At 37.0% G+C, this 25089-nt stretch overlaps 2 protein-coding genes and 1 long non-coding RNA gene across 3 annotated transcripts; all 3 read right to left on the bottom strand.

The window, feature by feature from the left end:
* Nucleotides 1-394: 394 nt before the first annotated feature.
* On the bottom strand, nt 395-7343 carry LOC146579822 (complement C1q subcomponent subunit B-like). The gene is made up of 3 exons (XM_085265316.1): nt 5574-7343; nt 2006-2134; nt 395-1797 (listed from the first exon to the last, which is right to left on the bottom strand). The coding sequence occupies exons 1-3, from the start codon at nt 5902-5904 to the stop codon at nt 1517-1519; spliced, it is 741 nt and encodes a 246-aa protein (XP_085121442.1). The 5' UTR covers nt 5905-7343; the 3' UTR covers nt 395-1516.
* Nucleotides 7344-7480: 137 nt separating this feature from the next.
* Nucleotides 7481-13039, bottom strand: LOC146579821 (complement C1q subcomponent subunit B-like). Its single transcript, XM_085265329.1, has 3 exons — nt 12659-13039; nt 9092-9220; nt 7481-8883 (listed from the first exon to the last, which is right to left on the bottom strand). The coding sequence occupies exons 1-3, from the start codon at nt 12987-12989 to the stop codon at nt 8603-8605; spliced, it is 741 nt and encodes a 246-aa protein (XP_085121455.1). The 5' UTR covers nt 12990-13039; the 3' UTR covers nt 7481-8602.
* Nucleotides 13040-14227: 1188 nt separating this feature from the next.
* LOC146579820 (uncharacterized) lies at nt 14228-18284 on the bottom strand. Its single transcript, XR_014890780.1, has 3 exons — nt 16021-18284; nt 15705-15836; nt 14228-15283 (listed from the first exon to the last, which is right to left on the bottom strand). It is a non-coding gene; the product is annotated as an uncharacterized LOC146579820 (long non-coding RNA).
* Nucleotides 18285-25089: the final 6805 nt, after the last annotated feature.

Below are 25089 nucleotides of genomic sequence, written 5' to 3'. Positions count from 1 at the left end.
TCACTCTGACGACATCTGACAACATCTTGGACAAGCTCACGGCTGTCGTGAACAGCCATGAGCCTACGAACAGCCAATCCCATCAGCTGTTCGTAACACTTCCTACGTTGGAATAGACACCAGCACGAACTATCGTATGTCCAAAATTACCTGTTTATTTTGATGCATATGCTGTTTTTTTTGCAAATTTGCATTGTTATATTTATTTTCATTTTTCTGCAGTATATAAAAATTGGTGTATTTCAAAAATAAAACTATGAAGACACTCAAAATAAATTTCCCATGGTAGGAAACTATTTTGTGCAACTTTTTGTATTTACAGTTTTGAGCGATAAGCCTCTTAAATTTCTCTAACTAGAAATATATGTAAAAAAAATAAACAAAACAAAAATGATTTTCTATTTTTTTGTAGTTTATTGTACTTTTTTGCAATTTATTTAATTACTATGCACTTAATGCATACATATTATTATAATTTGGGCTATAATGGTTGTATTGATGTATAGCAACTTGAAATGCTCCCAAAAATGGCTCCACAGCATGTAAAAATATAATATAAGCTCTGGCGGACTTGGTTCTATGGTAGGTCTTAAAGGGTTAAACAAAAAAACAAACAAAAAGACATTCTTCTGAAAATGGTCAGGTACAAAGATTAGACTGAAAATGAGTGGAAAAAATAGTCAATATCCAGTATCCAAAGTTCTGGGGGGTTTTTTAACTATTGTTTAAGACCACTAATAAAAATACAAGACAGGAAGCAGAATAAAGAAACAAAGAAATAATAGATATTGGATGTCTCAAGACTTTTACACCGTACAGCAAATCCAAGAATTGGTAGTGGTATTTCTGAGATCTCTCTACCATGCTGTCAGACCAAGAAACCTGAAAAAAAATTATAACAAACATACTAAACATTTAGAGGAAGTGTGACTTCTCAGCTAAAGATACTCATATTTCATGTTTCTTCATAGCAGAAATCTGTATTTGTGTAAGCCATTGTGATGCTACACTGCAGCCAGCTCTGAGGCTCATTAGAAACATGTTTGTCACTGAATTCCAATCAATTAAAACTCTTGTGCCATTTATACACAGTACACAGAAAAAAAACAGAAGAGGTCAGTATCACATTTGGACCTGCTAACCAAACACAGACAAAACACACAGAGGGGGTTTGACTTATTCCCTAAAGATACCATCTCATATATTTACACAGCACACATGTTTTGATACCAACATCAAGCACAGCTGCTGCTCTCTTTTTTCACCCTGACTGTGACAAAAACAGTGATTATCATACTTACTGAGTCTCCTCACAATCTTCATTTATACAAATAACATTTGCAGTATTGCTGATCACTATTTGCTGATCACAGAGCTGAAGTGATTGAATGACTTGGACTTTGCATGTTTTGACATGTGGTTTTCATTGTTTTAGTGCATTTTACATAGGTAAGAATATGAAAAATGCCTTAACTTCACCCTGTTGTTGTTATCTTGTATGTATGTTTGCTGTTTCTCACATTTGAGTGACCAAAAAACCACTGAAGGTTGTTTGGCTTTCGGATGCCCAAACATGTGAGTTTGCACCCATGCGCACGTACACTTTGTCCCCTTGCTGCAGCTGCAGGAACACCGCATTGCCTCCATTATCAGCTACATCGCTGTGTGTCGCGTGATCATTTGTCATCACCATCACTTCACTGTTTTTATGGAGAAACAGGCGTAGTGTACGACTACCTTCAGCATGATAGAAGAGGGTAAAGTAATAAACACCTGCAATGGGTGCTGTAAAGACACCTGAAGAGTAGAAGAGCAGTGGTCACATTAAAAATAATCTGAAAACTCAAACTGGAGATCATTTGTGCAGTATTGTATTTCCTTTTTATTGTACTTCAACCAAATAAATATGTCACAACTGTCTGCTTTTTAAACTGCTTTGTAAAATTTAATAAACTGATTATATGCGTTATTTTGCTTTGTGTAAAGAGTGCTGCATAACTCTTACCTGTTACTGGACTGTAGGCATTGCCAATATTGGTAATTACTCCTTTGTAGACTAGGATTGTGTCTGTGTTGAAAGGTCCAGTATGTCTACTGCCTGTTAACGTTGTACTGAATATTATCTTGGTTGCTTCTGTGGAAAACAAATCATAAAAATAATATAATACATTTGTGTAAAGTAAATCCATGGTTGTCTCCACACAAAAACATGTATTTTGTCTTATGTCTCCTGCAGTTTTGTGAATTATGACTCGTCAAAAAAAGACAGAGTATCTTGGTATTTCAGTATTTGATCTCTGAGTTGTTGCCTTATGGCATCAAACTCTTTTAGAATGTTAGCACAACTACTTTCTGCCATACCATCACCCTGAGCCAAACTCAACCCCCCCCCCCCCCCCCCCCCCCAAAAAAAAAGCACTGTAAATAACACAAGGCTGTTGGTCATTGTTATTAAAAGTTGCAATAGTTAAAATACAATATCAATAATATCCTTCAACACACTTGTAATTTCATTAAACCTAACTAGTCCATTCACTGATACCTTCTAATCAGTCCTACCTGTGAATTCTTGGTAGGGACTACTATCTCATTCTTCTATATAGTAACTGTGTGTCTGTTTTAACCTGCTAGGACCTGGCGTCCACATATGTGGACATCACATTTTTGGGTTATTTAGACCAAAATACTCAATTTTGCTCTACAAGGGCTCTCAGTCCTGGTGCTACTGGATCTAAGCACAGCCTTTGATACAGTAGACCACGCTATTCTTTTAAACAGACTAAAACACATGGTGGGCCTCTCTGGTGCTGTACACAACTGGTTCACTTCCTATCTCTCTGACAGATCTTTTATGGTGAGTATGGATACATGCTCCTCTAAGATCCATAAAATGACATGTGGTGTGCCTCAAGGGTCGGTTCTAGGCCCTGTACTTTTTAATTTGTATATGTTGCCTCTCGGCAGTGTCATCAGGAGGCATGGAGTGAACTTCCACAGTTACGCTGATGACACGCAGCTGTACATCTCCATGTCTCCTGATGACACCAGACCAATGGATGCCCTTTTTAACTGTATCTTGGATATAAGATCTTGGATGGCAGAAAACTTTTTACAGCTTAACCAGGACAAGACTGAAGTTTTAATTGTCGGTCCTGAGGCTCAGAGAGAGAAACTCTTGTCTAAATTAGAGGCATTTTCACTATGTCCTTCGCTACAAGTGAAAAACCTGGGTGTTATTTTTGACTCTGAGCTTGGTTTTATCCCACATATTAAACATGTAACCAAAATTGGATTTTATCATCTAAAAAATATAGCCAGAGTCCGCCCTATTCTCTCTCGGGCCAACACGGAGATGCTGATGCATGCTTTTATTACCAGTCGCATTGATTACTGTAATGCCCTGCTCTCTGGTCTTCCTAAGAAGAATATTTCAACTTTACAACTCTTGCAAAACTCGGCAGCTCGTGTGCTGACGAAGACCAGAGGGCGGGCCCACATTACACCGGTTTTAGAATCGCTGCATTGGCTCCCCGTGTGTTTCAGGATCGATTTTAAAGTTCTTTTATTGGTTTTTAAATGTCTTAATGATCTTGGGCCTTCTTATCTCTCAGATCTGCTTTTACCATACGAACCCTCGCGGACCCTGAGGTCCTCTGGTACTGGCCTTTTGATTGTCCCTAAAGTCAGGACACATACTCACGGAGAGGCAGCTTTTCAGTGGTATGGTCCTCGTCTGTGGAACAGCCTGCCGGAGGAGCTCAGGGCCGCAGAGAACGTACACGTTTTTAAGAACAGGCTCAAGACCCACCTTTTTAATTTAGCTTTTACTTAGCGTTTATTTATTTTTTTATGCTTATTTATTCTATCCTGTTATTCTATTATTAATTTAGGATTTACCTAATATTTTTTGATTTTCTTCTTATTCATTTTTTAATCTTCTTACTCTATTTATATTTATATTTATATTGTATCCTGTTCTCATTTATTTTATCATTTTACCCTGTATATATCGTATTGCGTCATATCTCCAGTGTTTCCTCAGAGGGCGCTCTCTGCACCGGGGCTGTTATTGACCGTGGCTGCTGGGTCTCTGGGGTCCTCTCAGCCTGGTTGCGGGGCTCCTTGGCCTCCCTCCTGCTGTGTGCCCAGCCCGGAGGCTGCGGTCTGTGACCGGCTCCCGGTGCAGACGGCTCTCTGTTATAATGTTTCCTCACTTGGCTCATGCGAGCCCAGCCCAATTTTTACTCTTTAAGTGTGCGCGTGTGTGTATGTGTGTGTGGGTGGGGGTGGGGGGATATATGTGTATTGAGAGTGTGGGGAGTGAGTTGGAGGGTGGGGTGGGCTGCTTTTAACTATGTAAAGCACTTTGTGCTACATTTTTTCTGTATGAAAAGTGCTTTATAAATAAAGATTGATTGATTGATTGATATCCTCTTACGAGGACGTTATACTGCTACTGTGCTATCAAAATTTTAAACGAATATCCTCATATGTGGCTCTTATTTTTCTTAAAAACAAAAATAAGGTAAAAAAAAAAAAAATCTGGTAATTCTTTGTTTTTACATTCATGATCACATATGCCCAAATATCAAAGAGAAATTAAAAATGCATGCCATGGAAGAGTTCGGGTCTTAGGAGGTTAAAGAACCTAAAGTGTCCACCTGTTCAATCTCCCAGTCCTAATATTACATTGATTATATCTGGTCTTTCTCAAAAAACAACTTTTCTTGAAACCATTTTCAAAAGATTTCAGTTGCTCAGTTCAGTTTCTCATGACAACCAGCTCTCTTATGACGTGACACATCAGAAAGGCATGACTGGTCAAGACACAGAGCAGTCAAATTCATCTCACTTGATCTTAAAAATCAGATCAGATTTTTAAAATTAAATTTTATTGTTTATTGGCAAGGTAGAAGTACAAAAAATGTACTGACAGCTGCAAAGACAGCATCCTGTTTATATGCATAAAATCCAAATTAATTTCATTGGTTCATTTTGAAGTACCTTTGTATAGTACTGGGTAAGTAAGCACAATGATAAATCTGAAACAGACAAAGAAAAAAAATCATTTTCTGATCATTAGAAATTAACTGTGCTGGAGAAAGTTTGAGATTCTTTAAAGTGGTTTAAACTTGCAGCTTTGGACCTCAGGAGAGTATTTTGAGAAAGCAATGCAAATGTAGAGCGGGACACAGAATAACTGCTGTAAATAAACAAAACTAAAAGCCTTGAGACTAAGCTCATTTCTTTGCATTTTACTTCTAAAGAGCTAGACTTTCAAATCGTATTTCTTGGGCAGTAGTTTTCCAGGTTTTGTAAAGATCTTTCAGGGTTTTTCTTTGGACTGCTTTTTCATTCATTGTCAGTCCAGTCCTTTCCCCTGTCCACTGCTGGAGATGCAGTTCAAAATTGTACCTTTAATACTCTCTGACAGTAAACACATTTACACGCAGCTTCTGTCTTTTCACATTATTCCTTGATGATTACATAAGGTTCAGTCAAACTGAGGATTCAACCAAAAACAATTATGAAAAAAGTGTTTAGATTAATCAATAAAATTGCTCTTGATGTACCTTTGTGTTGCAGTTCCAAAATCTGGTTTTCACTCTCCTTCAGTCTGTTTGCAGTGTGGTTCATCTTTGTCTCACTGTCCTTAAGCCTAGATTCAATGTCTTTCAGCTGGGTTACAGTCTCCTTTAGGCTCATTTCAGTGTCCTTCAGCCTGGCTTCACTTTCCTTCAGCTTAGCTTCCATACAGTTCACTTTTTCCATTATGGCTCCAAAGTCTACCAGGAATTTACACATGTCAGGATTGCATGACTTTGTTTCAGTAGCATTGTTATGACTGTGAGCTAAACTCCAGCCACAGAACAGCACAATATAGCATAAAATGTCAAAATCCATCTTTCAAGTTGATTCAGTGTCACACACCCTGCAGAGATCTGATTAATGTGATTGATCTACCTGCTTTTATGTTAATAGTTAACATTCACATGTTAACTATTAACAGACTAATAAACTTTTTTTGAATATTTTATCAAGCTGTTATCAGTCTGTACTAGTTAACTCAACAGAAGAGTATTGAGGAAATAGTAATACATTTACTAGGAAACAGTCTCAGTGTAGTTGCCATTGTCTAAGCTCAAACTATAGTATATATTTAATACATCTATATCTATATCTATATCTATATATGTGTTTGAACCTGAGACTACACACCTTTAAAGTGGGAGTCACAAGTTGGATTCCCACCCAGTATCCAGTAAGGGTCCTGCTAGACCCCCTGAAATGGCTACGTCTGCAGCCTGTCCGCAGCTTGGACACAAGCATTTTACTACATGTTGTTCTTTGGGCATTATTTGTGTACAAATAAGTATAAATGCATATAATTATCACAGTACTACTAACACGGTACTCCTGTCTGAAGACGAGCAGAAACAACCAGCTCTGTCTGATTTTACCACGTGCTCTTCACACTGCCTTAGTGCTTAACCATTTGGATTTGAGGGGAAATTTGAATGGTTGCTGAAAGATGATATTATTTTAATTTTGTTATATTTTCAACCCTTTGCTTTGCCTTCTGACAATAGGTCACAACATAGTCAAAGGTCACACATTAATCCTAATTATTAAATCTTACACAGCAATTGGCACAATCTTATAACTACATCAGTGTAGGTTCAAAGTATGTGTGTGTGTGTGTGTGTGTGTGTGTGTGTGTGTGTGTGTGTGTGTGTGTGTGTGTGTGTGTGTGTGATTATATTGTATGATATTTTATCGTGATGTGTTCAGGATCTCTGTTACAATGTTACTGTTTTGGTTGTGCTGCATGAAAGACGTTGAGTGTGTATTGGAGGAGGTTAGTTACCAGAGCTGGAGAGTGAGTTATTCAGGCGAACTCTCAACAGCATTAACTGTCCTGTTACTGTAAAACCTTAATAAACCTCGGTGAAGCAAAATGTCTTGTGCATAAGACTCTACGTTAAAATAAGTTAAAATATATATGTTCAGTGCACATAGATATATAGTGTATATAGTTACATAATTATACATATCAAACAAAAATCCACCACACTTTGAGTACTGTCACTCTGACGACATCTGACAACATCTTGGACAAGCTCACGGCTGTCGTGAACAGCCATGAGCCTACGAACAGCCAATCCCATCAGCTGTTCGTAACACTTCCTACGTTGGAATAGACACCAGCACGAACTATCGTATGTCCAAAATTACCTGTTTATTTTGATGCATATGCTGTTTTTTTTGCAAATTTGCATTGTTATATTTATTTTCATTTTTCTGCAGTATATAAAAATTGGTGTATTTCAAAAATAAAACTATGAAGACACTCAAAATAAATTTCCCATGGTAGGAAACTATTTTGTGCAACTTTTTGTATTTACAGTTTTGAGCGATAAGCCTCTTAAATTTCTCTAACTAGAAATATATGTAAAAAAAATAAACAAAACAAAAATGATTTTCTATTTTTTTGTAGTTTATTGTACTTTTTTGCAATTTATTTAATTACTATGCACTTAATGCATACATATTATTATAATTTGGGCTATAATGGTTGTATTGATGTATAGCAACTTGAAATGCTCCCAAAAATGGCTCCACAGCATGTAAAAATATAATATAAGCTCTGGCGGACTTGGTTCTATGGTAGGTCTTAAAGGGTTAAACAAAAAAACAAACAAAAAGACATTCTTCTGAAAATGGTCAGGTACAAAGATTAGACTGAAAATGAGTGGAAAAAATAGTCAATATCCAGTATCCAAAGTTCTGGGGGGTTTTTTAACTATTGTTTAAGACCACTAATAAAAATACAAGACAGGAAGCAGAATAAAGAAACAAAGAAATAATAGATATTGGATGTCTCAAGACTTTTACACCGTACAGCAAATCCAAGAATTGGTAGTGGTATTTCTGAGATCTCTCTACCATGCTGTCAGACCAAGAAACCTGAAAAAAAATTATAACAAACATACTAAACATTTAGAGGAAGTGTGACTTCTCAGCTAAAGATACTCATATTTCATGTTTCTTCATAGCAGAAATCTGTATTTGTGTAAGCCATTGTGATGCTACACTGCAGCCAGCTCTGAGGCTCATTAGAAACATGTTTGTCACTGAATTCCAATCAATTAAAACTCTTGTGCCATTTATACACAGTACACAGAAAAAAAACAGAAGAGGTCAGTATCACATTTGGACCTGCTAACCAAACACAGACAAAACACACAGAGGGGGTTTGACTTATTCCCTAAAGATACCATCTCATATATTTACACAGCACACATGTTTTGATACCAACATCAAGCACAGCTGCTGCTCTCTTTTTTCACCCTGACTGTGACAAAAACAGTGATTATCATACTTACTGAGTCTCCTCACAATCTTCATTTATACAAATAACATTTGCAGTATTGCTGATCACTATTTGCTGATCACAGAGCTGAAGTGATTGAATGACTTGGACTTTGCATGTTTTGACATGTGGTTTTCATTGTTTTAGTGCATTTTACATAGGTAAGAATATGAAAAATGCCTTAACTTCACCCTGTTGTTGTTATCTTGTATGTATGTTTGCTGTTTCTCACATTTGAGTGACCAAAAAACCACTGAAGGTTGTTTGGCTTTCGGATGCCCAAACATGTGAGTTTGCACCCATGCGCACGTACACTTTGTCCCCTTGCTGCAGCTGCAGGAACACCGCATTGCCTCCATTATCAGCTACATCGCTGTGTGTCGCGTGATCATTTGTCATCACCATCACTTCACTGTTTTTATGGAGAAACAGGCGTAGTGTACGACTACCTTCAGCATGATAGAAGAGGGTAAAGTAATAAACACCTGCAATGGGTGCTGTAAAGACACCTGAAGAGTAGAAGAGCAGTGGTCACATTAAAAATAATCTGAAAACTCAAACTGGAGATCATTTGTGCAGTATTGTATTTCCTTTTTATTGTACTTCAACCAAATAAATATGTCACAACTGTCTGCTTTTTAAACTGCTTTGTAAAATTTAATAAACTGATTATATGCGTTATTTTGCTTTGTGTAAAGAGTGCTGCATAACTCTTACCTGTTACTGGACTGTAGGCATTGCCAATATTGGTAATTACTCCTTTGTAGACTAGGATTGTGTCTGTGTTGAAAGGTCCAGTATGTCTACTGCCTGTTAACGTTGTACTGAATATTATCTTGGTTGCTTCTGTGGAAAACAAATCATAAAAATAATATAATACATTTGTGTAAAGTAAATCCATGGTTGTCTCCACACAAAAACATGTATTTTGTCTTATGTCTCCTGCAGTTTTGTGAATTATGACTCGTCAAAAAAAGACAGAGTATCTTGGTATTTCAGTATTTGATCTCTGAGTTGTTGCCTTATGGCATCAAACTCTTTTAGAATGTTAGCACAACTACTTTCTGCCATACCATCACCCTGAGCCAAACTCAACCCCCCCCCCCCCCCCCCCCCCAAAAAAAAAGCACTGTAAATAACACAAGGCTGTTGGTCATTGTTATTAAAAGTTGCAATAGTTAAAATACAATATCAATAATATCCTTCAACACACTTGTAATTTCATTAAACCTAACTAGTCCATTCACTGATACCTTCTAATCAGTCCTACCTGTGAATTCTTGGTAGGGACTACTATCTCATTCTTCTATATAGTAACTGTGTGTCTGTTTTAACCTGCTAGGACCTGGCGTCCACATATGTGGACATCACATTTTTGGGTTATTTAGACCAAAATACTCAATTTTGCTCTACAAGGGCTCTCAGTCCTGGTGCTACTGGATCTAAGCACAGCCTTTGATACAGTAGACCACGCTATTCTTTTAAACAGACTAAAACACATGGTGGGCCTCTCTGGTGCTGTACACAACTGGTTCACTTCCTATCTCTCTGACAGATCTTTTATGGTGAGTATGGATACATGCTCCTCTAAGATCCATAAAATGACATGTGGTGTGCCTCAAGGGTCGGTTCTAGGCCCTGTACTTTTTAATTTGTATATGTTGCCTCTCGGCAGTGTCATCAGGAGGCATGGAGTGAACTTCCACAGTTACGCTGATGACACGCAGCTGTACATCTCCATGTCTCCTGATGACACCAGACCAATGGATGCCCTTTTTAACTGTATCTTGGATATAAGATCTTGGATGGCAGAAAACTTTTTACAGCTTAACCAGGACAAGACTGAAGTTTTAATTGTCGGTCCTGAGGCTCAGAGAGAGAAACTCTTGTCTAAATTAGAGGCATTTTCACTATGTCCTTCGCTACAAGTGAAAAACCTGGGTGTTATTTTTGACTCTGAGCTTGGTTTTATCCCACATATTAAACATGTAACCAAAATTGGATTTTATCATCTAAAAAATATAGCCAGAGTCCGCCCTATTCTCTCTCGGGCCAACACGGAGATGCTGATGCATGCTTTTATTACCAGTCGCATTGATTACTGTAATGCCCTGCTCTCTGGTCTTCCTAAGAAGAATATTTCAACTTTACAACTCTTGCAAAACTCGGCAGCTCGTGTGCTGACGAAGACCAGAGGGCGGGCCCACATTACACCGGTTTTAGAATCGCTGCATTGGCTCCCCGTGTGTTTCAGGATCGATTTTAAAGTTCTTTTATTGGTTTTTAAATGTCTTAATGATCTTGGGCCTTCTTATCTCTCAGATCTGCTTTTACCATACGAACCCTCGCGGACCCTGAGGTCCTCTGGTACTGGCCTTTTGATTGTCCCTAAAGTCAGGACACATACTCACGGAGAGGCAGCTTTTCAGTGGTATGGTCCTCGTCTGTGGAACAGCCTGCCGGAGGAGCTCAGGGCCGCAGAGAACGTACACGTTTTTAAGAACAGGCTCAAGACCCACCTTTTTAATTTAGCTTTTACTTAGCGTTTATTTATTTTTTTATGCTTATTTATTCTATCCTGTTATTCTATTATTAATTTAGGATTTACCTAATATTTTTTGATTTTCTTCTTATTCATTTTTTAATCTTCTTACTCTATTTATATTTATATTTATATTGTATCCTGTTCTCATTTATTTTATCATTTTACCCTGTATATATCGTATTGCGTCATATCTCCAGTGTTTCCTCAGAGGGCGCTCTCTGCACCGGGGCTGTTATTGACCGTGGCTGCTGGGTCTCTGGGGTCCTCTCAGCCTGGTTGCGGGGCTCCTTGGCCTCCCTCCTGCTGTGTGCCCAGCCCGGAGGCTGCGGTCTGTGACCGGCTCCCGGTGCAGACGGCTCTCTGTTATAATGTTTCCTCACTTGGCTCATGCGAGCCCAGCCCAATTTTTACTCTTTAAGTGTGCGCGTGTGTGTATGTGTGTGTGGGTGGGGGTGGGGGGATATATGTGTATTGAGAGTGTGGGGAGTGAGTTGGAGGGTGGGGTGGGCTGCTTTTAACTATGTAAAGCACTTTGTGCTACATTTTTTCTGTATGAAAAGTGCTTTATAAATAAAGATTGATTGATTGATTGATATCCTCTTACGAGGACGTTATACTGCTACTGTGCTATCAAAATTTTAAACGAATATCCTCATATGTGGCTCTTATTTTTCTTAAAAACAAAAATAAGGTAAAAAAAAAAAAAATCTGGTAATTCTTTGTTTTTACATTCATGATCACATATGCCCAAATATCAAAGAGAAATTAAAAATGCATGCCATGGAAGAGTTCGGGTCTTAGGAGGTTAAAGAACCTAAAGTGTCCACCTGTTCAATCTCCCAGTCCTAATATTACATTGATTATATCTGGTCTTTCTCAAAAAACAACTTTTCTTGAAACCATTTTCAAAAGATTTCAGTTGCTCAGTTCAGTTTCTCATGACAACCAGCTCTCTTATGACGTGACACATCAGAAAGGCATGACTGGTCAAGACACAGAGCAGTCAAATTCATCTCACTTGATCTTAAAAATCAGATCAGATTTTTAAAATTAAATTTTATTGTTTATTGGCAAGGTAGAAGTACAAAAAATGTACTGACAGCTGCAAAGACAGCATCCTGTTTATATGCATAAAATCCAAATTAATTTCATTGGTTCATTTTGAAGTACCTTTGTATAGTACTGGGTAAGTAAGCACAATGATAAATCTGAAACAGACAAAGAAAAAAAATCATTTTCTGATCATTAGAAATTAACTGTGCTGGAGAAAGTTTGAGATTCTTTAAAGTGGTTTAAACTTGCAGCTTTGGACCTCAGGAGAGTATTTTGAGAAAGCAATGCAAATGTAGAGCGGGACACAGAATAACTGCTGTAAATAAACAAAACTAAAAGCCTTGAGACTAAGCTCATTTCTTTGCATTTTACTTCTAAAGAGCTAGACTTTCAAATCGTATTTCTTGGGCAGTAGTTTTCCAGGTTTTGTAAAGATCTTTCAGGGTTTTTCTTTGGACTGCTTTTTCATTCATTGTCAGTCCAGTCCTTTCCCCTGTCCACTGCTGGAGATGCAGTTCAAAATTGTACCTTTAATACTCTCTGACAGTAAACACATTTACACGCAGCTTCTGTCTTTTCACATTATTCCTTGATGATTACATAAGGTTCAGTCAAACTGAGGATTCAACCAAAAACAATTATGAAAAAAGTGTTTAGATTAATCAATAAAATTGCTCTTGATGTACCTTTGTGTTGCAGTTCCAAAATCTGGTTTTCACTCTCCTTCAGTCTGTTTGCAGTGTGGTTCATCTTTGTCTCACTGTCCTTAAGCCTAGATTCAATGTCTTTCAGCTGGGTTACAGTCTCCTTTAGGCTCATTTCAGTGTCCTTCAGCCTGGCTTCACTTTCCTTCAGCTTAGCTTCCATACAGTTCACTTTTTCCATTATGGCTCCAAAGTCTACCAGGAATTTACACATGTCAGGATTGCATGACTTTGTTTCAGTAGCATTGTTATGACTGTGAGCCAAACTCCAGCCACAGAACAGCACAATATAGCATAAAATGTCAAAATCCATCTTTCAAGTTGATTCAGTGTCACACACCCTGCAGAGATCTGATTAATGTGATTGATCTACCTGCTTTTATGCTATAATGCTTTTATGTTAATAGTTAACATTCACATGTTAACTATTAACAGACTAATAAACTTTTTTTGAATATTTTATCAAGCTGTTATCAGTCTGTACTAGTTAACTCAACAGAAGAGTATTGAGGAAATAGTAATACATTTACTAGGAAACAGTCTCAGTGTAGTTGCCATTGTCTAAGCTCAAACTATAGTATATATTTAATACATCTATATCTATATCTATATATGTGTTTGAACCTGAGACTACACACCTTTAAAGTGGGAGTCACAAGTTGGATTCCCACCCAGTATCCAGTAAGGGTCCTGCTAGACCCCCTGAAATGGCTACGTCTGCAGCCTGTCCGCAGCTTGGACACAAGCATTTTACTACATGTTGTTCTTTGGGCATTATTTGTGTACAAATAAGTATAAATGCATATAATTATCACAGTACTACTAACACGGTACTCCTGTCTGAAGACGAGCAGAAACAACCAGCTCTGTCTGATTTCACCAGGTGCTCTTCACACTGCCTTAGTGCTTAACCATTTGGATTTGAGGGGAAATTTGAATGGTTGCTGAAAGATGATATTATTTTAATTTTGTTATATTTTCAGCCAAAATTACAAAACAAATGTCCATCAGGTGTGTATTAAATGTTGACCAATAAATTGTTATTGTTTTTTTCAGAGACATACAAAAATCGTATTTCTGAAATGCTTCAGTTTCACATATTTTGCATACATGCATGCTGTTTCATACTCAGTGTATTAATATTTCTAATTGTCAATGCACTGTATTGTAAGCAAACACTGGCAGCATGACAGACGAAGATAAAATAATAAAGAATTTTAGTACATGCTGTAAAGATACTTAGAAAATAAACCGCTGTTCATCATGTTTCATTGAAAGTAATGATTGAAACATCAAATAGTCTATCAGCAGTATCATTCAGTAAATGGTTTCAGTTTATTACCTCATGTGCTTCTTTATTGATGTTCCTGGCTGGAAATGTGTTTATAGTTATTCATATTTCAGCTTCTCTTTTGTTGTTTTATAATCAGCTGTTAATCAATAGCATTTCTTAAACCTTTATTATCTGTTTGTGTCAAAGTATGCGTAATAAAGAGTAAGTAATTACAGGGAAAGAACAGTGTGGAAATAACACATGTATTTGTAGTTTAGACATGTTTATTTGGGTTAGGTTAACATTAAGGAACATTTTAAAATGCATTATATAAGTGATAAAAAGGATTAAGACAAGTGAGAAATGTGTTACTATTGTTACAAAATGACACTTGTCATCTTGACTCTAATATTACAGAGTTGTGTTGAACGATCCGTATATGCTTGATAACCCTGTATAAACAAGCAGATGGTGTGATATCAGGAAAGCATGACTGTGTTTCAGTAGCACTATGACCATCCTCAATCAAATTTTTAAAAAATTGTAATCATCATCTTACAAATATATTCAAAGTTGCTCCCTAAAATTGCGGAATGAATGAAAAAATGAGGAAATAATACACCTCCTGCTATGATATTAGAAAATGATTACCCTGTATGACACTTGTGCTTTATTTAATATAAGAAAACGTAGGTCAGGTGTAAGATTTCACACACATACTTCTGTTTACTTGCAGCTTTTTGTAGATTTACAGTCTGCATACTGTTTTTATTAATGCAATTTACACTATTTTGCACAGTCTCAGTCTTACTTTTTGCTGTTCTTTAACTCAACCTCATATTTATTTATTTATTTATTTATTTTCTGTCTATCTAGTTATAAAATATAAAATAACAGACAAAAGACTAAAGCAGAAGAAAAGTTAAATTAAAGGTAAAAGAAAGAAAATAAAAGGCAGATACAATGAGCTCTCTCCTCACTGAAGAAGGGGAGAGAAGCATCGTTCCATTTGCTTTCCCTGAGCTTATGAGCCAGTAATAATTAGCTTCATTCAGTTTCTCATATTGGAGTAACTAAATACCCACTGAAAGTCGTATGATAGTTTGATCCCCAAACTTGTGAGTTTGGACCCAAGCACACATACACTTGATCTCCTGTCTGCATCTGCAGGAATACTGCATTTCCTCCATTTTTAGATCCATGTTTTTCTGGCTGGTCATGATGGGTCATGGCAATCAAATGATTGTTCATGTACAGTTTCAGTGCTCCGTTTCTTCCAGAATGATAAAAAATTGAAAAGTAGTAAATTCCTGTGACAGGTGCTATAAAGACTCCTGAGGAAAAAGAAGAATTCTGGTCACAGTTTGTAAATTAAAAGCAGAAAGTCAACATCGCAAATCAGCAATATACTTCAATACTACAGGGTGGGCCATTTATATGGATACACCGTAATAACATGGGAATGGTTGGTGATATTAAAGTCCTGTTTGCGGCACATTAGTATATGTGAGGGGGCAAACTCCTCAAGATGGGTGGTGACCATGGTGGCCGTTTAGAAGTCGGCCATCTTGGATACAACTTTTGTTTTTTCAATAGGAAGAGGGCCATGTGACACATCAAACTTATTAAGTCAGCATACAATAGTACTTGTCATTTAACTTTTCAGTTAAATTGAAAAGTATATGTATATGTAAAATGATACTATCATTTTTTTCTAATTTATTTAGTTAACACAAACAATATTGCGAGTCGTACCTGTGTATTTATTATACGCATCTCCAATGTTTGTAATCACTCTTTTGAAGGCTAATGTAGTTTCTGTGTTGAAGGGTCCAATTGATATATCTCCTCTTCCTCCTGCTGCACTGAATATTACCTTTGTTCTTTCTGGAGAATTAAGAACAACATCATTAGTTCTAGTTTCAGTACCCCAAACCAAAATATGAGAATATGTTTTACCTCTTGCAGACATAATTATGACTTCTTTGACAAGAGACAGCATTCTGTCTTTTGACATTTATCTTGGATGAGTAATGTTTCATTGAAATTGATTATTTGTCCACAATTTTACCTTTGTATTGCAGCACCAAAATCTGTTTTTCACTGTCTTTCAGCCTGGTTACAGTGTCGTTCAGCCTGGTCTCACTCTCCTTCAGCCTAGTTTCACTGTACTCCAGCCTGGTTGTAGTTTCCTTAAGCCTGGTCTCACTGTCCTTAAGTCTGGCTTCCATAGATCTAACTTTTTCTGTCATGACTCCAAATTCTTTCAGGAAATTATAAATGTCAGGATGGCACAGCTGTGTTCCAGTAGCATTTTCACTATCACTCTGTGACAGACTCAAGCCACAGAACAGAAAAATAAACCATAAAGCGCTCATCGTCTAAGCTGAATCAGCATCACACAATCTTCAAACCTCTGATTAACATGGTTGATGCTCCTTTTATGCAGTTTAGTCTGTTAATCATTAACATATCAATAGACTTGTTTTTAAATCTTTTGTGTATCTGTGTAACTGCACAAGTTGAACCCAGATCAATAAGGAACTAGTACACTTACTGGCAAAACACTTTTAGTGTAGCTAAAAACTAATTGCTTCAAACGAAAGATCATTCCAAGAGATAAAGTCTAAACAGATTTTTTTATGAGAGAGTGTAAACATTGCCACCATTTAGTTGTATTTCTGCTGAACGGTCAAAGTTCTCCATCAACACCAGTTGCTGCATTGAATACAACCTTATTTTCTTCCTGTTATTGTGCCATTTTATTATTTTATTATCAGATTATTGCAGTTTTGAGCCTAGCCTCACTCCCAACTCATTACCTCAGGACTCTTTGATGTCACATTTTAAGGGCTTGAGTGCTCAATGTGCACATGTAAGTTTGGGAGCTGGGGTATATAAACACAAACCGTGATCTTTTATGATTTTGTTTTCACGTTTGCTTCTTTTAGCCTGACCTCACTCCAAACTCATTAACTCAGGACTGTCACGTTTTGAGGTTCTGGATAGCCTTTACTATTTGTGTTTGTGTTTGTGAACTAACTTATTTTAAACTATGAACTTTTCCTCAATCTAACAAATTAAATTTGGAGGCTAGTTGGCTCTATCCTACCGTATTATTTTCATTGTTTACTGTCATGGTGCCAAACTCTAAGATAAATAAACCGTCACTAAAAGTATGGTTGAAGTAAGTCAATGTGCCCTTGAGTTGTTATCAGTTTGTCAAAAATATACAAAAAAATTTAGTATAAATAATTATACATGCAGGCAAGCAAAGTTTCAGCGTGGTATGTCTCAGTGGAGCTCTATTGCCAGATACCTCGTTGACCTTTGTGAGTGTAATGACACCAAAAAGACATTTTTTTGTAATTTAAGAATTTAAAATCTTAAAATTGAATTGAAATTGATAGAGACAATATAAATCACATATAAATCTTTTCACAAGAAAAGATGAATGAGCAGAGTAGTGTGACATCAGTTGCCACAACCTTAGAAATGTTCACACACTGAAAGATCATTAAGTTCAGAATGTCTTTTGCTATAGTAGACATCACCACATGCACCTGCAGCACTGACTCACCCTCCCAAGAGAAGGATCCCACAGCATTTATATGCTGCTATTATGTAGCTTCTCTAAAAAAGTGGAGTAGTGGAGAACTGGTGTGGAAATGCATTAATTTTGATGTTCCTTCCACCAGGCCAGCAAAAAAGAAAAAAAGGAACCCAGCAGGAGTTGAGATGCTTGGCAGATTAAATGTGCCCCAACTCAAAAAAGCCAAATTAATAGCCAAAAAGTTCATAGTTACCCACATCATAATTACGCTTTCTGGGATCAGGCATCATGAGAACAAAGGTCATGCTTGCAATTTGATATCAATTTGCTGTGATAACACTACATCTACTCTAGAATCAAAACCATTCACCTCAACAGTTAATTGATGTGTTGGGTGTGATTAGCTGAACATGGGGGCAGAAGTGTAAGAATCCCAGATGAAGGGTGGATTGATTGATGCGCATCTGGTGAGTGGTTCAGCTATTCTGAAAGTCTTTGCAGGACCTGTCTCACATGTTGAACATGTTCCTCCAAACTGTTAAAGAAAAGTCTAAATGTCATCATGTCAGTATTGACGGCTGCCTTCCGCTCATGTGTTTCTTATTAGTACCAGGTGTTGCAGAGATTTGGCACTGGGTACTTTTGCTTCACAGTAATGTTAAGTCTTTGGTAGTTCATACAGTAAAGACATTTAGAGAGATACAGAAGGCAGGCAGGTAGTGGAAAGAGAAGCAGCTGGTAACAGAGCTATAATGCAGTTGCGTGGTTAATGGCGAGGAAGACAAAGTGCTACATACCTCAGCCAAGTCACAGTTTGGTACAGCAGTCAAATCTGGAGTTTCAACTGCTAGTGGACAAATGACTCCCTCTACTGGAGGAAGAGCAGATGGCATAACATAGACCAACCAGAAACCTTTTTTGAAATTGTAGGTTTAGGAACCTTTACCCATTAATGCTAAGCAACCCAAAAGGTGCTACTGACTTAAAAGGCAAAAAAAAAAAAAAAAAAAATGAAGTGACACGTGATGGCTAGAGGACTAGCTGAATGAACTAGACTGTGCTGAGTGACCTGGACTAGGATTTTTTTCATTTCAGAATAATATTTCTAATAGCCCAGGAAGTTATTCTGTAGGGGATGTTAATCTGTTTCAGCACGCTGGACAGAAAGAAGGTCTAGGTTTCTGCAAAAGCAACAAGGGCAAAAGGGCAGTAAAGTAGGATTAGTGTGAAGTTAAGTCACTTACTGAGGTATATTTTAGCTCAGAGGAAATTGACTCATATTTAGAAGAGTTGTGGCTGAAAGCAGGTTCATCAGTGTCATGTTAAAAATTATGCAATTTTATTTTCAGAGACTAACACTATGCCCTTTTGTGGTTGTTTAACTTTAGCATGATGTGGGACCATGAGAGTAAAAGCAAACTGTTTTAAAATTATATTCCAATTTATAATTTGCATTATACCATGAATGCTGCTGCACATTAAATAAATAATTCAAAATATTAGTTTAATGTTATCACCATTGAGTTGTTTTTATAATATACAAAGTTTGATGCTGTTTGGAAATCTTACAATTGACTGTGATTAATGCATCTCTTTCAGTCAGTAGTGTTTTAGTGATTTGTCTGAACTGTACAGCTCAGGCAGCAGCTGTACTTTAATACTTATACTGTTTTTAATACCTATTCTACGGTGGCCCTGAGAGGCCAAACGGACTGCAACTTCAGAAAACACTTGCAAGAAGAAAAATGCTGCAAAAAGAAAGACGCTGCACTGCAACTTCAAGAAAAACGCTGCACTGCAAAAAGAAAAACGCTGCAAAAAGAAAAGCGCTGCAAAAGCACACAAAGCACAACGGAAATAGGAAAAAAATTCCTGGGGAGACAATAACCCGATGGACCAGCTGCACGAACCAAAACATGATAACCAGTGCGCTAGGACTGGGACACGCTTCAAAGAAGTGGAGGAGAGGTAAATGTGTTGTAATCTCATGATTCTAATAATACTACAGATATCTGGAATATACATTCAAAGGTAATTCTAACAAAGATAATGTTTAATGTAGCCTTAGAAATGAAGCTTTCCGTTGTCTTTTTTCCTATTTCCGTTGTGCTTTGTGTGCTTTTGCGGCGCTTTTCTCTTTGCAGCGTTTTTCTTTCTGCAGCGTTTTTCTTTTTGTAGAGTTTTTCTTTTTGCAGTGCAGCGTTTTTCTTGAAGTTGCAGTGCAGCGTCTTTCTTTTTGCAGCGTTTTCCTTTTTGCAGCATTTTTCTTTTTGCAAGTGTTTTCTGAAGTTGCAGTCCGTTTGGCCTCTCAGGGCCACCGTACTATTCACTTATTCACAGATCAAAAACATATCAGTTGTAGCTGGAAGTTTGTATTGTGGTGTCCATCAGCTGAATTTACTGTTCCTATAATGCAGTAGCCATTATTCAAAGCAACACAAGGGCTCTAACACAAGGAAAGGTGTGTAAACATGCCCGGACAGGTTTTTGACGGGGCTCCCACACAAATGCAAAGCAGAAGATGAAGCATTGCCAAATATGTTTCCAAACCAACTTCCTTCCAAGCCAAAGACTAGAAAATATGATGACCACTTGCCTTTCGCTTCATCTGCACAGCGGTGGTGCCAAGGTAGGTCTCCCCGACAGAATTTGTTTCCCCTGTGTCAGGAGCACACGCTGGGCTGTCCAAATCACGGACAAACACTATCCCACATTCTTGATTTTTAGTTCACAAACACTTCTTATAATGACCTATTACTCCAAAAAAAATTGGAGATGTTAGCTCTTTATACAGTAAAGTTACAGTGGGATACACATAAGATTTTCAAAGATTTTCACACAAATTGGTGAACTTAAATCAAATCAGAAAAAATCAAAACACTCATATAAAATGAAGCTGATTAAAGGAGCACGTAGGTCATGCTAAATTACTCCTTACACCTTACATACTGTTCATATTTTATGACTTCAGACCGGTGGTGCCCAACCTTTTTTACGCCTAGGATCAGTTTAATGTCAGAAAATATTTTTAGTTGTCGCAGATAGTACAACAACAACAAAAAAATCATACGACTAAGACAAAAACTGTGGTAATATTTTGTAAATATAATAATAAACGCAAATTCAAAGTGGAATTGTGTAACTTTATTAGCAGCATTTCAAAATAAGACACACAACTACAACACGGGAAAAGACCCAGGGAAACCGAGTTAACAATAAAAACCCTGAAAACCATAAATTTCCACCCGAGCCTCAACTCTCACGGCCCAGAACCAAACCACTCACAGACTGGCACCGGTCTGTGGCCCGGGGGACCACTGCTTTAGAGTATGTTAAGTTTTGAAAAAGATAAAAAATTAAATAGACATTCCTGATAAATGTCTATAGCAATTATCCAACTGCAGATCAATAGAATGGATAAATAGCCATCAATACATTGAAAAATGGATGATTAATCCTTAATTAATGTTTCAGAGAACAAAGAAAATATACTTATATAGGATTTGCACTTGTTTTTTTGAAAACCATCTGTTAATGGTGCTGTATGATACTGCAAATTTTGGTATCAATCTGATATCAAGTAAATGCAGGGCCATTGTTACCGATACCAGTAGCAATACTTATATATAGGTTAAGTACAAAGGCAGCTTATGTAGAGGAGAGCAGTGTGTGCATACATTTTAATGACCACTAAGTCACTCTGACTTTTACTTTCCATAACATTTAGCTTATACAACAAAACACACCTTGCAGCTTGTCATGAATTACAAATTTTGGGTGTTTTTAGAGGCCTGGAAAGTAAATGTGCCTGTCTCTAAAGCACCTTGGGTCAACTTCTGGTTTTCAAATGTGCTCAAGGCCAGCGGTCCCCAACCGCCACAGGGGCGCAGAGCGGTACCGGTCCATGATTGTGAAATACTGGTCCGTGGCACAAAAAAGGTAGGGCACAGCTGCTCTGGGCTATTAAATAGAACAGACCTGAAAGACAACACAAAAAGGTTCAGGTATTTTTCATAGAGCATATTTGAGATATACTGAGCACCATTCAGTGGGCTACATACTGGACTTAAAGAAGGGCTTTTAAACATAAGGGGACCAGAATTCGACTCCAATCCGGCTCCATAGGATGGCTTTGGAAAATGTCTAGGAGAACATAAACTTTGGACTTTTAATTCTATTTATACAAGTTTTACAGCATATCTTACTAATGAATACCCCCCACCCTCATGACCATTCACATTTTAGCATTCAGTAACTTTACACATGTATCTCCTACAATGTAAACCCAAAGAGCAGAAAGATTTCTCTCATCTACTAAAACAGCATTCCTTTATCACTAAGAAAAACTGAGACATGTGGTTGAAACTGTTCTTCTTTGTCTCTTATGAAGCTATCTTATTGATTATATGTGTAGTTAAACTTCTTTACACTGACAGAAATTGGAGTTTCACTCAAGTGGGCTATGTATGACCCTCTATACCTCTGCTACATGGATGACATTAAGCTGTATGCCACGAGTGAGCAAGGCACTGACCCACTGATCCACAACACTAGGACAAGCTTCAGTAAGAGGATACAAACAAATTACAATAGAAACAAAGTACACTAGTATCATTCCAATTGCAATAACAGTTTTGATATCAATGCTCTCAGTATTTGGATCTGCCCACCTCTATCAGTTATCACGCAGCATCTTGTAAGTAAAAAAAAAGATTAGCATATCCCTTGTTTTACTTACCAAAGATATGAAATATAACAGTCATGATGGTTTAATTATGTTTTATTAAAAGTGAAAATGGAAAGAACATCCTGGAATTGTTTGGATTTTTTATAGCCATGTGTAATAATTTATATTAAATGCTGTCCTCACTGCTATCAAAAAACATCTTTATAACTAGCTTTTATAATTGCAATATTAATTCAGTCTTAATTAACACTTGGAACACACTAGTCTGAATTCAAAGAAGCAATAACAAATAACTTTAGCATGTGAGACTTTAATATTTTCTACCCACAGTCACAGAAATGGCAAGTCTGGTGGCTTTACTGTATTACAATCCCCTCTTTTTATCTCTGTTTTAATCTCAGTTACTGTAACATTGGCTTGCCCACAGTTGGCAGATTCTATTTTTTTTATATTTTGTCACACTGAAGACACTTGTAGGTGAAAATGTAATGTACTTACACCTTTCTTTTTTCCCTGATGACTGAAAGTGCTTTTACTACAATTCACATAACCTATACATTCATACAACACTTTATTTGACTCACTCCTAAAACTAAACTATAGGAGGAACCTGAAAGGCTGTGACTGTGGAGAATGGCAAGGATTTAAACCACTCCACCACCATGTCACTCGATTAAAGATGTCTCCCCTTTGTGTCAGGGCAGCATTTCTCAAGGCATCTTATGACCTCTGACCTCTTGATCACTCCCATGTCATTTTTTGCTATTTTTTCCCTTTTGACCTCCGTCACCACTGTTCCAAAGAAAATACACACAGATATGATATGCACAGTTTCAAGATTCCCTGATATCACTGTTTGGTGGATCTAATATAAATGTCAAGTCACATTTGACCCCAGACAGCCTCAGTGTTCAACATGGTTTTATTGTTTGTTTGTTGTTGTTTTTTACAGATCCTTTTAGGAAAACTGACCAAATTTCAGATTAAAAGAATGAAAATTAAGTTAATTAAATTAAATTAATTAAATTAAATTAAATTAAATTAAATGATATTTTTAAGCAGTCAAATATTAAAACTGGAAAAAAATGTCCCTATGAGAATATAAGGGTTAAGTAAAAATCTACGTCTGAGTAGCTACTGAGTATTATGCTACACTTCACTCGAGAGGAACAATAAAAATTAAGTAAAACTGAAAAATCAGTAAGTAAAAGAGATCTACAACTGCAACTCTGTAAGCTTAAGGGCAAAGTGGGAAACCAGTTTGCGAGGAGTTTAGCTTTTGTTTCATTCTGATCCTTACATCCAATTTCAACTGGTCTTCTTGACCAGTCTACATTCCTAAATGTAATGAATTAATGCCATGTGATTGGCTGATTAGACATTTAAATGTGCAGCTGAACAAGTGTACCTAATAATCCTCTGTGTGTTCATGATTTAAATACTTAAAGAATAAACAACAGAGAAAAAACACTTTTTTTCTCCTTTTCACTTTAAAAAATGTTTACTTTAAAGATGTACATGTCCCTATAAAGATGGTTTAAAAAGTGTCTTTTTATGAGATTTGCAATAACATACATTTCAAATGCTACTAAACCTGAAAGGCAAATACCAGCTACCTTGAAACAAGATGACACACAAGGCAACCAAGCAGCACAATCAGCTCAGGGCAACAAAACCCTTCTTATCCCAAAAACTTAAGCCTTGACACAACACTTACTGTACTCAGATAACTTGCAATATATGGCCTCAAATTTGAATCGGATAAACAGTTCTCGAAAGTGAAGGACAGACACGCAGAGGCAGAGACATAGATCCCTTCATTCATTCAATAGTGACACAGCCCTAGAAAACTAGATGACCTGAAACAGTCGCGACATAGATAGAGCTGGGAAAAGCGATATCTGGACGAAAAAGATCAAATTATTAATTGGTGTATGTTTTGTAATCAGAATCAGAATCAGAATACTTTATTGATCCCTGGGGGAAATTATTATGTAAGTACAGTTAACTAATGTGGCTCATATCAGGAGTTTCTAAGCTGACAGCGTATATAACGTTATAACTTTCATCTTCCACTTCCCCATCCTCCATATCTATCTGCAGAACTGGTGTGGATAGGATCAGGAAAATGAGTCTTGGATATCAAAGCCAGATCTTATATGTTAAAAATTACCAGACAATCTTTAAACAAACTGAACACTATAAGAATCTGGTTTAATGTTTATTTGTTAGGTTTGGTGCAGTGTTGAAGTATATTACATAATATGATTAAAATATTTTGACTTTCTCTAAAAAAAGACCAAGGCTGTATCTTCGTGCACCAGTGGTATAAGTAAGCCGAAGATAAAATGTTATTTCACATAACAGTGATAAGAAATGACGGCAGTGTCTACAATCAGTTCAGTTCGTAGTGCTGGCCCTTTCTGGCATATCTACACCGATGACTTGGAACAAACACTGAAAGAAGGTCTAGGCTAAACTATGAGAGATGCAAAATGGTAACCGTAAACTGGGGACCGTCTGAAAAGCCTTTCAGTTTTTTGGTTATTAAACTCTTGACTCTTCTCTCACTCTATTCACAGTTTCTCATTGTGTTTTACTTCTGCTCAATCTATTAGGAGTTAAGAATCTTATATAGTGCTGCTTCTTCAGTTCCAAATCCCTTTATTTATGAGGGATCAAATAAGAACATCTGATCTAAATTTTACATTTGTTTAAAATATTATTTTAGCTTAACTACTTTCATGGAGAGTATCCAATACCCAGTAGCACAGCCCCTCTGCTGCAGACCTTTCCCCTACTTTGCCTTACCGTATATAAACACTTTGCCAGTCACTCTGCTCCACACCAAATTACCTTGACATCTATGAAATCGGGTTTAGTAAATAGTTAATTCAGTT

The sequence above is a fragment of the Mchenga conophoros genome, linkage group LG3 (genome assembly GCF_057382185.1).
Source record: "Mchenga conophoros isolate Kocher_MC1m ecotype Shallow Benthic linkage group LG3, M_conophoros_male_GT1.1, whole genome shotgun sequence".
Classification (NCBI taxonomy): domain Eukaryota; kingdom Metazoa; phylum Chordata; class Actinopteri; order Cichliformes; family Cichlidae; genus Mchenga; species Mchenga conophoros.
This window is presented reverse-complemented; position numbering and strand designations above follow the sequence as displayed.